The sequence below is a fragment of the Staurois parvus genome, unplaced genomic scaffold (genome assembly GCF_062004578.1).
Source record: "Staurois parvus isolate SC_StPar_1 unplaced genomic scaffold, SC_StPar_1.0 ptg000091l, whole genome shotgun sequence".
NCBI classification, from domain to species: domain Eukaryota; kingdom Metazoa; phylum Chordata; class Amphibia; order Anura; family Ranidae; genus Staurois; species Staurois parvus.
In genome coordinates, this window is record NW_028317887.1 from 7106715 (window position 1) to 7124105 (window position 17391).

Consider the following 17391-nt stretch of genomic DNA (forward strand, 5'->3'; position numbering starts at 1 on the left):
GAAAGGTGGAGCCGCAGCACCAAAAGATCACAGCTGCAGGGGTGTACAGGGGCAGAGAAATAGAAATTTCAACAAACAGATTAAGCAGCCACCAGCACACAGGGCAAGAAGAGCCACATTCAGGATGAATCAGTAAATCTACATAATATTAGATTATGCACACTTCTTGTATTCAGTTGTGACTTGCAGCTTTTATCTTTTATTTGTTCCTTACAGCTGTTTGTTCTAATCTACAGAAGTTTGTAAACAGTAGGAAAGGTTCACTGTAAAATTAAACTGCATGGTCTATTTAATGGATAGATTGGAATGGTCAAGACTATATATGGAGGTACAGAAGGGTTTCAGGCCCCAAATGTTATAGTGCATTATTATGTAACTCCAACTTGTGCATCCGAACACAAAAAGCAGGAACATGCAAGTTTATTCTCTTTTTACATACTTATTGCTGAGCAGTATGTCCTGCCAACAGCACTTTTACTGACCCCTTTACAACCAGAGGTAGGTCAGTTTCATTGCCCCAGTATTTTTAATGATTAGTAAACACATGGGTTTCCGTGTTAAAAGGAACCTATTCACATAAAAATATGTGAGCTGGCATTGCAAGGTGCAAGTGTTGGGGCTATAATCCTATCCTTGCATCACTATATACCAAGGGACTGACACCAATCAAGGATGTAGATAGCTGGAACTTCCAACCTGCATGCCTGTTTCTGTTCTGTGACTCATTAGATATTGAAGCAATGATGAAGATATCATGGTAGCTCCCATAGTTCAAGTTTGTCCTGTTCCTTAAAAACAATGGAATTACTCATGATTTAGAGATTTTAATGCAAAACAAAATATGTATTTGACAGATTTAAAAATTCAACTGAAGGAAGCCACAGTGAAGAGTGTATATTACACTTGGCTTCAACAAAGCCCATAAATACAACTTCCTATATTTCTTTCAAGCCCAATCCATTGATTTCTGCAGGAATTAGATATGTACCCAAGTTCAGAAGGTAATCTTCTGAAACTAAAAGTGCTAAGTATTTCACCTGTGATTCTATGAGAAATAGATCGAAAATATATACTTTCAGAAGTTCTCATTAAAGAAAAATAGTGGACTAAATAAGGAAGATGCTGATCTTGACAACAACCACAAAAAAAAAATTACATACACCTTCAATCTTCAATTCTAAACTCTTCTGTCATTTCAAGATTTTTTTTTTCATATCACAATGTTTTTTCTTTTTAAACCAGGATCTAACTGGTGGCACTTAATTAAAAAAAAAAAAAAAAGACATTGCACATTGGAAAAAAAAATTAAAAATCAGATAGCATATTGTATTCATAAAGCCCTAAATGAATATCAATCAAGGGCTGACTGGTCAAACTGGCAAGAAGACATAGTAAGTCACAGACAAAACAAACTACACAGACAAAAATGACAGTACATTGTGACGCCTGAAGAATACTCAATTGCGTAAGTTACTTTAGAAGTCCACCTAGTTTCATTGTTCTACTCACTTGATAGCTTTATGTCCCAAATGGCAAAAGAAAAAGTATATGTACAATGCATAAAACAGGCATTACCTCAACATATATTCAAAGCCTAATCAAAACTGATATTTCATTTTCACTGACATATTTGTCAGACGTACCAGGGCAAGTTGGCACCTACAACAGTAATTTCAACTACAGGGAAAAGGGTTCAACACTTCTGCACATAATTTACAGCTGTGACGCTATACAGTATAACTGCGAGACCTTGAAGTAAATTATGGTCTTTTAGTAAAGCTCATGTACTAGGATACAGCAAAGAATGCAGGTACATTGATCTTGCTGCTGAAACCCTTTAAAATAGAAGTAGGTAAGCTTATTTAACCAACACCCACCATCTCATAAATGATCAGTTTTGAATGGACGGACCCTTAAGATTCTTCATCGTAACAGTCCAATGAGGATAAATACACCCATACATACACACAAAACTATTCTCAAACCATGATATAAGCTAAATTAAAAAAAAGCAACAATCTTGGCTATGGTTATAAGCTAAACAAGCAGACATTTTATCAAGGTTACAAGCATTTCAGACATTCTCTAAAAATAAAAAAAACATTAAAACAAGTGATTACTTCCAGAGACAAACATATTGAGACTAATGTGAGGATAAAGTGATGATGTGCTTTGGTGCAGACGTCAACATTTTTTATATTAACTGAACATATTTTGTAATTTAATATGAAGGTCACTGAACAAGAATTGGAATGAGAAAAGCCATTTCGCGACAGACAAAAGGAAATGCTATTTGTTGACAAAGGAATTACAGTTACCATGAATGTGGGATATACATGGCCAAAATGACCTGTTGTTACATTCATACACCCAGTTAGCCATGTGAACATGTTCTTCGTTACTACAGGCACAGTGATTAGCAGCAACAGCGTTCAGTGGTACTTACTGTATACCCCACTTATAATCTTTACTAAAGGTAACTCTATAGGTATGCTCAACATGCATAACTATGATATACATACAGTTTGCAATTAACTAAACACTAACGGTGTATAGCTATATATAGATATATTTATAGATATATATGTATTTTTTTTTCTTTAAATAAAAATAAAACTTTTCAGTGCTTGTACACCAACATACAAAGTCAGCAACCCTTGTGCAAAACAATACGCAAGTAAGGGCAGATTTGGTATGGTTCGGTTGTCCATTGTTATGAATGAGAACCCTATGCCACTATTCAGGTGGGACAAAGGTTTTCTATTTAAGCATCCACATTTTCTTTGCTAAGAGATGCTGCATAAACATTTCAGTCAAACGACATCTAATTAAAAGAACACTTGAACATTCATCAGTTTTTTTTCATTGTGACCAAATACGCACGCACACAGGAAAGAAGACAGGGAAAAGAAAGTATTTAAACTTACAGTATAAACAAACTTCCATGGAACAACAGGCCTATACAGAGGTGCACCATTATATATAGAGAGAGATATATTCATATATAAAATAGCTGTGATGGGAGAAGTTTTGTTAAAAGGCATAACTGAACACTCTTTTACCTTTTTAAATTGCTACTTGTTTATCCCATACGTCTTTCGGTGCAGCTATTTGTGTTGGTTTTTTTTAACAGTTTTAAATCTTGAGATGTAGAAATCCTTGGCTGTAAACAGTGTAAACAGTTAACACACACTGTCAGCTTCCATTCTACTCTTTGTCACTGATGGTTCCTGTGTCCGATAAACATTCAGAACTCCAAACAGAAGAGCTCTGCAAACATGTAAATGCATTTCCTATACATTCACAGTAATAAATGCCCTGTAAATAAGCTTGGCAGAACTTTCTTTTTATCAAATCAAAATGCACAGAAAGAAAAAAAAAAGGTTTTAGATAATATTTCTCATGTGTATAATATATCTATACATCTATAAAAGTAGAAATATAGATATACGTAATTAGCTTTGATAGTGCAATTCAAGTCTTACCTAAGGTATCTTAAATGTTGAACTTTGTGCTGATCAAAAACATACTTGAATAGTCTTGGATTATTGAAGCAGCTCCAAGAGAGGCTGGTACGCTTGTAAGAGTATTTGTGTTGTAGATAAACCTAGATACCAGACTCTTGATGTATTATTTTTGTCCAAAGGTATTCTGCTAAAAAATAAAGGAGTTAACAGAAAAAGAAAAATAGGGAAATCTTCTAAAATACTATAGCATTTGTTTCAATAAAAAGCTTCAATTATTCTGTATGGTGTTCCATTGGCATTTGATCTACTCAGGACACTCTTGCTCTTCACTACTGTCCACACGTACATCCATTCTCTTTTCTTTATGGCTATTGTAAATTTTTCTCATTTCTTCTTCATATTTGATAAAATTGTCACCAAACCTCGTCCATACTTTGTAGGGAACTGTAATAGTGTTGCGGTAGGGTGGTCTAACCTCACTTACCCTTAGGAATATGCCATAACGGTTGGAACCAACATCAAAGTAGAACCTTTTGTTGTCCACTCTGAATGAGGTTCCTTCTGGAAGCTCAGGGGGTTCATCTGCACCACCTCTTCGTTCTTCTATGTCACCTTCTCCATAGTCTTCAATAAGTTGAACCAGAGCATCCCTAAATTCAATCATACCTTGGGCTGGCAGAACAATAGTCTGCTCCTGACCCAGACTCTGGCCAAAGTAGCCAATCATTCCAGGGCCTCTGGTCATAGTTTGTCTAATTCTTAAAAAACGTCCACGCTGGTTTTCTTTAAGGTCTAGATAATATTTTCTGTTGTCTCGTTCAATATATTCAGTCTTCAAAACACTGTGTGTTGTAGGTTCTTCTGATCCAACAGAACCTGAAGGTGATACTGGATGTGGTCTCCTCCTGGAATCGTGCTCTTTTTCACTTCCATGGTCACTGCGTTGGGAATGACTGCTTCGAAGACCCAGGTGAGCATAATGCTCAATGAAATCTCCCAGACAATCCTTTAACTCAGCAGCGACAGACAAAGATAAAGTCAATTTGCTTTTTCTGATGTTATCCTGTCGCCCTCTACCAATCCAGACCTCTGCTATCTTCAAAAAACGGCCTCGAGCACTCTGCTTGACATCCAAATAAAATCTCTTTTTCTGAATGTCTACTCTCTTAGATGCCAATTCCTGTATCTCTAAATTTTGTGAGGAGGGGTAGTTGTATTGTTGTGGGTAAATATTTCTGCTCATGCTTGCACCTTCCCTTTGGCCTCTTCCTCGATCCATGTTTATTTTCTCAAACAACTGTAAAAGGAAGCAATAAAGGTATAACAGATTAGAACACTAGGAAATTGAATTCCTTGTAGAAAACCCTGGTATGTGGTTACCTACTACTTAAAGTGGTTGTAAACCCCCCCCAAAAAAATCAAAATTGAAATGACCAGTCTACCGCACACAGCATAGCAGCAGAAGTCATCTGTCCCTAGTCTGGCCAAAAAAGGAGCAGCCAGTCATCTGAAATCCTCTCTGCTTTCCTACAGTGAAAAAACCAGACACATGAAAAAAAAAGTTATGTTGCCACAACCCACTCTCCTGTGACTGACTATTAGGAGTCAGCTGCAGCCTGAGGAAAATGAGAAAACAGTAATCCCCATTAACACTGGGCAGCATTTGAGGCACCGAAGACTGCAGACTTTAAAAGGCTGGAGGGAGCTGAGCAACTGTCAGGATTTACTCAGCGGGACCCTGCTGACACTATGTGCTTATCTCTATTAAGGGAGGAGGAGATACATGCTTCACAGGTCATCACTAACAGGAGCCAAACAACCTCACACAGATTTAACCCCACAGCTCCAGGGGAGGAGCCGAGCAGAAGTATCGCAATTAACCCCTCAATTGTTGGGCACTTTTACTGTAGTGCCCTGCTTTCAGATAGTTACACAGTAAAAGTGGCCAGTCATTGAGGGGTTAATTGTGATCCTCCTGCTTGGCTTTCTCGTTGGCAGCTGTGGGGTTAAACCTGTGTGAGGCCATTTGCCCCATTAGTTGATAATGATGACCTGTGAAAGCATGCATCCCCCCTCCTCCCCTGTTAGTAGAGATAAGCACATAGTGTCGGCATGGTCCGCTGAGTAATTCCCGGCTATTATGGGAATGATCTGTGTGGATGGCTATGGGACACACGCCCCCTTCTCTCATGCACATGCATGAGACTCCTAATTAGTCTGTCAGTCGCTGGAGAGGGGGTGTGACGAAAATTTTTTTTCATGTGTGGGGTTTTTTTATCGTAGGTAAGCAGAGAGAATTTCAGATGACTTGCTACTCCTTTCTTGGCCAGACTATGGACAAATGACTTCTACTGTTATGCTGTGTGAGGTAGACTGGTCATTTCAATTTAGATTTTTTGGGGTTTTAGAACACCTTTAATATGCATGAAAGCAACTTCAAGGGAAATGAGCTTTTATACATTTTTCAAGTCTGATATGTTTTCATACATGAAAGATCAGCTTAATGCAGGCTTATTGATGTGTATTAATATATTTAAAAAAAAAAACAAACTTGCGTACATTGAAAATAACATGTACACAAAGTAGCCATATCTGTTCAATAGATAACACTTAAGATGCTTTGGCTTGGGACCAGTATATTTTGTTTATCAAAAGAAAGAGGTAATTTTTTACTTAAATAATATTGTGATAGGATAGCCTGGCCCACAGTTGTTGACCAATGCAGGGGGCATTTACACCATCTGTTGCAAAACTTCAATATCCCAATGACTGAAAATATTTCTGTAGTAAGGGCAGTAGTAAGTATATACTACAGAATTTAATTCGGGGTGGGAGTACCTTAGTTTTACTTTTTCTTATTTAGTTATTGGGAAACAGTATGTGTGTGTTAAAAGGGCCACGCATTAAAAGAAATGGAGTAATATTAGAAATATGGAGAGAGATTTACTAAAATTGGTGCACTCAGAATCTGGTGCAGCTGTGCATGACAGCCAATAAGCTTCTAACTTCAGTTTAGTCAGTTAAGCTTTGACAATAAAACCTGGAAGCAGATTGGTTACTATGTACAGCTGCACCAGTTTTTGCACTCTCCAGTTTTAGTAAATAACCTGCCTGGTCTCCAAATAAAACACCTTCCCCATAAAGTACTTCAAAACAGTCAACAATTTTGGAGACTAAGAATAGTGGAGCAGAAGTGAATCCAACTTAATTGATTGGTATAACCAACATCTCTGTTTTGCCCCCTTCTTGCATGACATCATATCCCTAATTTTCACATGAATTAAAAACGTCACACACTTAAAATACAGCACTAAGAGGAACCATGTGCCCTTATAATTTAACCTACTAGGAAATGTGAATGCACACAGACTCACCTGTGCTCAAGCAAAGATATCATCAAGGTCTTTCAGTACCTCTTCAACATCAGAGTTGCAGCTCCTATAAAAGAATAACATTAACAGAAAAAACATAAATACCACACATTTACTTCACACAAATAAAATATGCTATGAAAAAATATTTCTATAAAAGAAACCTATCAGAGAAATACGTTGCCATTGCTGAATTCACCTTGTAGAAATGTTAATTTACTGGCTGTCATACCAATGATTTAGCATTATGTTGAGTTTAGTTTTGCTTTAACTGCCACTCCCCACAGCTGCACTTAAAACGATGTTAAAGGTTCGGGTGGAGATCGGGCTAAAATAGGTATAAGAGGGCTGGGGGGGATCCTAGACACAGAAGGTTTTTTACCTTAATTCAGAGAATACATTAAGCTGAAAAGCCTTGAGGATTTATAACCATTAAGGCAAGTGTCAACAGGCTCCTGTTCTTGCCAGAATTGCTTTTATCTCTCCATAGAAGTCTAAAGGAACGCAAAAGCAGCTGGAAGTAGGTGAAATACAGGTCATAGGGAAGTGAACTGCAGGTCAAATGCACCTGCAATAATCTCAGAAGAATCCCACAGTGATATCAAAGGCACTCTGCATTTGCTGCCCAAAGTCCTTCACCATCAGCCCCACTCACCTTTCTTTTGTTCCTTTGACACTGGTTGCTTAGGTAAAACTCAGTTGCTATTTGGAACTTACACAGGGCTAAGGACTCTCTCACCACCACCATGTAAAAGTGCTGGGTGCCTGAGCTGCAAATCACCAAGCACCAGCACTGTAACACAAAGTCCATCAACGCTAGCCCCACTCACCTTTCTTTTGCTCCTTTGACACTGGTTGCTTACGCAAAACTCTCAGTTGCTAATTGGAGCTTACAGAGAGCTAGGGACTCTCTTACTTCCAAAGCCTGTGTCCAAAAAAACTGTGTGAAAGGAACTCCATAAGCAAAACATTCACGGGTCAGTTGCAACTGACAAACCACTAGTGACCAATATTAATGCTCAGAAGAAGAGAGAGTGGTGCAACACCCATAAATTGTGGACTAGAGATCAATGGAAGACTCTAATGTGGTCGATCTTCAGACTGTTCCCAACCACTGGATGTGTTTACATGTGGCAAACACTGTACCCAGCTTAAGGTCAAGACTGTCTTGTGCTAACAGTAAAGCATGGTGGTGGCACAATCAGGATTTGGGCAGCCATATTTTGGTATTCTGCAGGCCCCATCACCTTGAAAAGGTAGAGTCACTGCTAGTGACTATGAACACATTTTGCACAACCATGTGCAATCCATGGTGCAGACAGTTTCCCAAAGACAGTACAATTTACCCACACGACAATGCTCCGATTCATGCAGTTGGTGTTGTCAAAGCGTGGTTTAAGGAGCATGCAGATGACGTCTTGCACCTTCTCTGGGTGTCGCACCTCAATTTCATAGAGCCACTATGGTCAATTTTGTTGAACAAGGTTCGGGCTCATTTTCCAACTCCGGCATCTCTATGAGAACTGGAATGATTTTTGTATTGAGTGGAGTGGTATCAGATTCCATTATCCACCATCTATGACTTATTTTTGTCAATTCTCAAGAGAATTCAGGCCATCTAGGATGCCAAAAGGTGGTCCATCACCATAGTAGGTAATGATTTTGTCCTTTTATTTGATGTTTCCATATGTTTGTCCAACCCCTGTAGCAGCGTTGACTGTAAAGGGATTGCATGATGTCTGCTTATTCACTAGTATTTTCTGTCAACAGAAGTGGCAGGTTGAATGTATTGTTTCCACAAAGACCACACTATGTTCATATATTAATTATAAAAGGGCTCGGCAAATCACAGGCACCAAGTCGCCATGGCGACCAGAAATGGTGTCCTTGCGCCTGGGTTCACACACTGCCTCCCATAGAGACTTCAATGGGAAGTCGCACCTCCCAGAGACTTCAATGCGAAAAACGCCTCCTATAGACAACAGTGCAAAAATGCCTCCCATAAACTTCAATGCGAAAACTCTTGTCAATAGCAATCCTTTGCGAACACTTACAATGGGTTAAATATGTATCAAATACATCACCATTTTTCTCAGTAAATGTATTTTTAAAGATGCTATTGAGATGAAATTTTCACCACATGTCAATAACAACCCATGCAACCCATACACACAAAGAAACCAAAACAAATATGTTCAGAATTTAAGTTTTGTGTAAAAAAAAAAAAAAAAAAAAAAAAAAAAAAGTATTATATGGAATAACACAGAGAAAGTATTGAACACATGAAGAAAGGGAGGTGCAAAAAAGGCATGGAAAGCCAAGACACCAGCTAAAATCTATCAGCAATTTATTTATTTCAGGTACTTATATAGCGCCATCAATTTACGCAGCACTTTTACATACAGTGGGGCATAAAAGTATTTAGCCAGCCACCAATTGTGCAAGTTCTCCCACTTAAAAAGATGAGAGAGGCCTGTAATTGGCATCATAGGTAGACCTCAACTATGAGAGAAAAAATTAGAAAAAAAATCCAGACAATCACATTGGCTGATTTGGAAAGAATGTATTTGCAAATTATGGTGGAAAATAAGTATTTGGTCAATATCAAAGTTCATCTCAATACTTTGTTACAGTTGCAAGAAAAAGTATGTGAACCCCTTGAGATTACGTGGCGTTTTGCATGAATTGGGCATAAAATGTGCTCTGAACGTCATCTAAGTCACAACAATAGAAGAACACAGTCTGCTGAACATAATACTACACAAACAGTAGATGTTGCCATGGTTTAATTGCACATAACATGTAAACATTCACAGTGCAGGGAGGAAAAAGTATGTGAACCTTTGGACTTAATAACTGGTTGACCCTCCTTTGGCAGCAATAACCTCAACCAAACGTTTCCTGTAGTTGCAGATCAGACCTGCACAACGATCTGGAGTCATTTTGGACCACTCCTGTTCACAAAACTGTTTCAGTGTAGCAATATTCTTGGGATGTCTGGTGTGAATCGCTCTCTTAAGGTCATGCCACAGCATTTCAATCGGGTTGAGGTCAGGACTCTGACTGGGCCACTCCAGAAGGCGTATTCTGTGCTGTTGCAGCCATTGTTTTGTTGAATTACTTGTATGCTTTGGGTCATTGTCCTGTTGCATCACCCATCCTCTGCGGAGCTTCAGTTGGTCGTACGTTTTCCTGCAAAATGTCTTGATAAACTCTGGAATTCATTTTCCCATCAATGACAACAATACGTTCAGGCCCTGAGGCAGCAAAGCAGCCCCAAATCATGATGCTCCCTCCGCCATGTTTTACAGTGGGGATGAGGTTTTGATGTTGGTGTGCTGTGCCTTTTTTTCTCCACACATAGTGTTGTGTGTTCTTCCCAAACAACTCAATCTTGGTTTCATCCGTCCACAGTATATTTTGCCAGTAGTGCTGTGGAACATCCAGGTGCTCTTTTGCAAACTTCAAACATGCTGCAATATTCTTTTTGGACAGCAATGACTTCCTCCGTGGTGTCCTCCCATGTACTCCATTCTTGTTTAATGTTTTCCTTATTGTAGATGTGTCAACAAAAATGTTAGCATGTGCCAGAGATTTCTGTAGGTCTTTAGCTGACACTCTGGGATTCTTCTTTACCTCATGCAGCATTCTGCGCTGTGCTCTTGCAGTAATTTTTACAGGACAACCACGCCTAGGGAGAGTAGCAACAGTGCTAAACGTTCTCCTTTTGTAGACAGTCTGTCTTACTATGGACGCAGGAACATCAAGGCTTTTGGAGATACTTTTGTAACCCTTTCCAGCTTCATGCAAGTCAACAATTCTTGATCGTAGGTCTTCTGAGAGCTCTTTTCTGCGAGGCATGGTTCACATCAGACAGTGCTTCTTGAAACCAGTAAACCCAAAACAGGTGTGTGTTTTTTAAGGGCAGGACAGCTGTCAGCAGCACATACAAAATCATCACACTGATTGGAGTCAAGGTTGGCTCACTCCTGGCTCCAATTAGCTCTGGGAGAAGTCATTAAGCTAGGGCCTCACATACTTTTTCCTCCCTGCACTGTGACTGTTTACATGTTATGTGCAATTAAACCATGGCAACATCTAATGTTTGTGTAGTATTATGTTCAGCAGACTGTGTTCTTCTATTGTTGTGACTTAAATGACGTTCAGAGCACATTTTATGCCCAATTCATGCAAAACTCCACGTAATCCCAAGGGGTTCACATACTTTTTCTTGCAACTGTATGTATCCTTTGTTGGCAATGACAGAGGTCAAACGTTTCCTGTAAGTCTTCACAAGGTTGGCGCACACTGTTGCTGGTATGTTGGCCGATTCCTCCATGCAGATCTCCTCTAGAGCAGTGATGTTTTGGGGCTGTCACTGGGCAACACGGACTTTCAACTCCCTCCAAAGGTTTTCTATGGGGTTGAGATCTGGAGACTGGCTAGGCCACTCCAGGACCTTGAAATGCTTCTTATGAAGCCACTCCTTTGTTGCCCGGGCGGTATGTTTGGGATCATTGTCATGTTGGAAGACCCAGCCACGTTTCATCTTCAATGCCCTTGCTGATGGAAGGAGGTTTGCACTCAAAATCTCACGATACATGGCCCCATTCATTCTGTCCTGTACGTGGATCAGTCGTCCTGGTCCCTTTGTGGAGAAACAGCCCCAAAGCACGATGTTGCCACCCCCATGCTTCACAGTAGGTATGGTGTTCTTTGGATGCAACTCAGCATTCTCTCTCCTCCAAACACGATGAGTTGTGTTTCTACCAAACAGTTCTATTTTGGTTTCATCTGACCATATGACATTCTCCCAATCCTCTTCTGGATCATCCAAATGCTCTCAAGCAAACTTCAGACGGACGAGGACATGTACTGGCTTAAGCAGGGGGACACGTCTGGCACTGCAGGATCTAAGTCCCTGGCGGCGTAGTGTGTTACTGATGGTAGCCTTTGTTACGTTGGTCCCAGCTCTCTGCAGGTCATTCACTAGGTCCCCCTGTGTGGTCCTGGGATTTTTGCTCACTGTTCTTGTGATCATTTTGACCCCACGGGGTGAGATCTTGCGTGAAGCCCCAGATCGAGGGAGATTATCAGTGGTCTTGTATGTCTTCCATTTTCTAATTATTGCTCCCACAGTTGATTTGTTCACACGAAGCTGCTTGCCTATTGCAGATTCAGTCTTCTCAGCCTGGTGCAGGTCTACAATTTTGTTTCTGGTGTCCTTTGACAGCTCTCTGGTCTTCACCATATTGGAGTTTGGAGTGTGACTGTTTGAGGTTGTGGACAGGTGTCTTTTATACTGATAACAAGTTCAAACAGGTGCCATTGATACAGGTAATGAGTGCAGGACAGAGGAGCCTCTTAAAGAAGAAGGTACAGGTCTGTGAGAGCCAGAAATCTTGCTTGTTTGTAGGTGACCAAATACTTATTTTCCACCATAATTTGCAAATAAATGCCTTCCAAATTAGCCAATGTGATTGTCTGGATTTTTTTTCTCATTTTGTCTCTCATAGTTGAGGTCTACCTATAATGCCAATTACAGGCCTCTCTCATCTTTTTAAGTGGGAGAACTTGCACAATTGGTGACTGACTAAATACTTTTTTGCCCCGCTGTACATCTTGACCCCATATCTGGCACACTAGAGAGAAATTGAATGCAAGGCGGCCAAAAAAATTAATGAGGGACTCATCAACGCAGATGTTTTGCTGGGGAGTATAGACATCTACAAATTTTTGGTTAAGGTGATTTACGAGGGGCCACATTTTGTGGAGCCGGTCAAAATTCAGGGTCACCCCGAGGACGAGAGTGTTTAAGTGGGAGAACTTGCACAATTGGTGGCTGACTAAATACTTTTTTTGCCCCACTGTACATATTGTACATTCACATCAGTCCCTAACCCTCAAGAGGCGTACAATCTAAGGTCCCTAACCTACATTCACACATACACATACTAGGACCAATTTAGACAGGAGCCAATTAACCTACCAGCATGTCTTTGGAGTGTGGAAGGAAACCGGAGTACCCGGAGGAAACCCACGCAGGCACAGGGAGAACATGCAAACTCCAGGCAGGTGGTGTCGTGGTTGGGATTTGAGCCAACGACCCTAGTACTGCCAGGCAGAAGTGCTAACCATTTAGCCACTGTGCTGCCCAGTAATTAGAAAGCAATCCTCATCAATGCCCACCAGTGAAGGAGAAAAAATATCTGTTTGCAAAATTTTATAATAGAAACAAAAATAAAACACCCAGTGGTGATTAAATACCACCAAGAGAAAGCTCTATTTGTGTGAAAAAAATTATAAAAAGTTCATATGGGTACAGTTTTGCATGACCGTGCAATTGTCAAAGTGCGACAGTGCTACAAGCTGAAAATTGGCCTGGGCACTAAGGGGGTAAAAGTGCCCAGTAGGCAAGTCGTTAAAAAAAAAACAAAGCAAACAAAAAAAACAATATATACCCAATTTTTTTGTAAAATATGAAAGATGATGTTACGCTGAGTAAATAGATACCCAACATGTTATGTTTTAAAATTGCACATGCTCGAGCAATGGCATCAAACTATGGTACTTAAAAATCTCCATGGGTGACGATTTAAACATTACTACACGTTACCAGTGTAATGTTACAGAGGAGGTCTACTGCTCCAATTATTGCTCTTGCTCTGACGTTCATGGCGACACCTCACGTGTGGTTTGAACATTGTGTACATATGTGGGCGTGGCCTGTGTATGCATTCATCACTATGCACAAGCACAGAGGGACAGGGACACTTTTGAAAAAAAAATTAAATTTGTTTTTTTTGTACACTGTCCCTTTAAAAAAAAATAAAAATTTTTTTGAATCACTTTTATTCCTATCACAAGGAATGCATGCATTCATTGTGATAGAAATCAGTAGTGACAGGTCCTCTTTATGGAGAGGTAGGGCTGAGAACCACCAAGCAGTGGCGGGCTGATAGGGGTGTTTTCAGCTGAACCGTTTCAGCCATGGATTTCGGTGCATCTCTACTTATGATTTTTTCCCTAAGCAGCCTGGAAACCATTGTACCCGTGATCAATGGATAAGGGGGGCAATGTCGGGCTTTCAGTCTGTACCTTCATATGGGCTGCCTGTTTACAAGTTGCAGGGCTTGTAAATGAACTACAAGAGCACTCATCAGCATTTCATTCAGAATACAAGCTGTCAGCCGCAATAGCTGACGGCAGTTGTAGTTCATTCACTCACAGGATCCTGTGAATGAATGACAAGACCATGTGGGTAGAGCCCCGCTGTTTATAAATTGTGACAGCGGATTCGGGGAGAAGATCCTCTGCCCGCTGTCAAAATGAGAGTCCGACTGAAGCAAGCGACAGCAGGAGCTGGAAATTCTAAATACAGGTGGAACATGTGACACGAAAAGGTGTACTATTTTAAGGAATGGAATTTAGCACACAAATGGAATTTAGTACTCTGTGAGAACAGAAGGGAAGTCCTCCATAGTAAAATGTGTGCCCATTGCTACTGCAATTTCTGGCATTTCATCTAACATGTTTGGATAGGCTGTACACAGGACACAGTTATACTAAAGAGCTTCTCCATTTCTAGCTGCTTGACTATTGCAACAGACTGACATTCATTATTTTCAAACAACTGTCTTTTGTTTATCTGGAAAAAAAATCCTGAGCATTGCAGGAATGAGGGAAACTATTTTGGGCCTACTGATAGCTTCTGAGTGGGATTTGAACTATTAACATCAAGTTTAACGTTTACTGGGTAGATGCAGAGCCCTGTACAGCATGAAGAGCCTTATATCTTCATGTAGGCAGCCAATAAAAGTAAATGGATGTGCTCAAGCTCTGCCTCCGAGGCCATGCACCTGTACCTGCCTTCTTATTAACCACTTGCCTACCAGGCACTTATACCCCCTTATTTACCAGGCCAATTTTCAGCTTTCAGCGCTGCCGCACTTTGACAATTGCGCAGTCATGCAACATTGTACCCATATGAAATTTTGATCATTTTTTTCTCACAAATAGAGCTTTCTTTTTGTGGTATCGCCGCTGGGCGCTTTACTTTTTGCGCTATAAATAAAAAAAGTGCAAAAAAATTTGAAAAAAAAAAAAAAGTTTCTTTGTTTCTATTATAAAATTTTTCAAACAGGTATTTTTTCTCCTTCACTGATGTACGTTGATGAGGCAGCACTGATGGGCACTGATAGGCAGCACTAAAGGGCACTGATAGGCAGCACTAATGAGGTGGCACGGATAGGCGGCACTAATAGGTGACACTGATGATGGGTACTGATAGACGGCACTGACTGGCATCACTGCTGGGCACAGACTGGCGGCACTGACTGGCACAACCCCTGGGCACTGACTGGTGGCACTGACTGGCAGCACTGCTGGGCTGCACTGGTGGGCAGCACTGGTGGGTGGGCACAGGTGGGTGGCACTGGTGGGCACAGGTGGGTGGACACAGGTGGGTGGCACTGCTGGGCACAGGTGTGTGACATTGCAGAGTGGCACAGGTGGGTGCACTGCTGGGCACAGGTGGGCGGAACTTGCGGGTGGCACTGCTGGGCACCGATCATCAGTGCCCTGATGATCGGTGCCGATCCCCGCTCTGACAACTGCCGGTTCTCGGCAGTACTTTCCTCACGATCTGACAGCGTGAGGAAAGTGCAGCCGAGAACCGGCACTTGCATTTCCCTCTGATCAGCGTGTCATTGGACACCGCTGATCACGTGGTAAAAGGCCGCTGTGATCGGCCTTTTACCACATCACGTGATCAGCTGTGTCCGTAGGACAGCGATCACGGAGATCGCCGGGTGCGCGCCCAGGAGAGAGCGTTCTGGGGGGACGTCATATGACGTCCACTCAGAACTGGTCGGCCGCAGTTTAGCCGTCATTAGGCTATCTGCGGTCGGCAACTAGTTAAACGTGGCTGTGTATGAATCCATACAGGCGATGCATATGTATTCACTCATATAGGCAGCTACACGCTAATACAAAAAATACACAGCTCTTTATGTTGTACAGGGTCTGATGTATAAGATGCCGTGTCAACATAATATACAGTAATGATAAACATAGAAAAGAATTAATATCATATGGCTAAAGTAGCATTTTTAATAATTATTTAGCCACAACACATAATTTAGTCTTGAAAAGACTAGCTTTCCATTTTATCACATTGTCAATTGTACTGAAAAACCAAACAACCTGCCAATAAATGGGACAGCATTTACAATGATGATTAACCGCTAGCCTACAGGGCACTTATACCCCCTTCCTGCCCAGGCCAATTTCCAGCTGTTGCACTTTGAATGACAATTGCGCGGTCATGCAACACTGTACCCATATGAAATTTTTATAATTTTTTTGTGACAGATAGAGCTTTACTTTGGTGGTATTTAATCACCTCTAGGTTTTTTTTTTCTTAAACAAACCAAAAACCACTGAAAATTTTGAAAAAAAACAAACAAAAAAAAGTTTCTTAGTTTTTGTTATAAAATTTTGTAAATAAGTGATTTTTCTCCTTCACTGATGTGCGCTAATGAGGCTGCACGGATGGGCACTGATAGGCTGCACTGATGGACACTGATAGCTGGCACTGATGGGCATTGACAGGCATCACTGATGGGCACTGAAAGGCAGCACTCATATGGCACTGATAGGTGGCACTGACTGGCACTGATAGGCGGCACTGACGGGCACTGATAGGCGGCACTGAAAGGTAGCTCAGATGGACACTGATATGTGGCATTGCTGTGGCACTTATGGGCACTGAAATGTGGCACTGATGGACACTGGTAGGTGGCATGGATGAGCACTGAGAGCTGGCACTGATGGACACCGACAGGTAGCACTGCTGGGGCTACACAGATCATCAGGGCACACTGATCATCAATGTCCCCTCCGAGGAATGCAGTTTACCGGCTCTCCTCTCCTCACGAGCTGTCAGCGTGGCAGCTTGAGAGGAGAGAAATGCCGATAACTGGCATTTCCCTGTTTACATGTGTTCAGCTGTGATTGGACACAGCTGATCACATGACCAAGCCGACATCTTCGGCTCTTTCCATTGATCGGTGATCTGCTGTGTCCGAGGGACACAGCGCACTGACGACTGCCGCACGCTCCCGGAGCCGCGCATGTGCGTTAGAATGGGAGGACGTCATATGATGTCCTCCCAGAACGAGAGAACTGCCTTGCGTCCGTCATTTTACTATATGGCGGGAGGGAGGCGGTTAATAGACCTTGACAACTCACCACTTCAGCCCCGGAAGGTTTCCCTCCTTCCTGACCAGCCCATTTTTTTCTATTTGGCACTGTGCTATTTCAACTGGTAATTGCATGGTCATGCAACGCTCTACCCAAACAAAACGTATGTAGTTTTTCATACAAATAGAGCTTTCTTTTGGTGGTAGTTAACCCCTTCACGCCAATGTAACACAAATATGTGGCCTCACAGAACTGGGCTTTTTTCACGGGGCTGCATATTTGCATACCTGTCTTTGTGCTGGGAGCACGCTGTACAGCACGCTCCCAGCACAAAGACCAGGGTGTCACTC

General features: G+C 41.3%; 1 protein-coding gene across 1 annotated transcript in view; it reads right to left on the minus strand.

The window, feature by feature from the left end:
- Positions 1 to 808: 808 nt before the first annotated feature.
- The window catches only part of PURG (purine rich element binding protein G), a 37205-nt gene continuing 20622 nt past the window's right edge, over positions 809 to 17391 (minus strand). The window contains exons 2-3 of the mRNA XM_089670597.1: positions 6842 to 6905; positions 809 to 4764 (exon numbers count right to left, since the gene is read on the minus strand). Coding sequence (XP_089526723.1) covers positions 3772 to 4746 — 975 coding nt within the window. The 5' untranslated portion in view covers positions 4747 to 4764; positions 6842 to 6905 and the 3' untranslated portion in view covers positions 809 to 3771. The remainder of the gene's footprint in view (positions 4765 to 6841; positions 6906 to 17391) is intronic.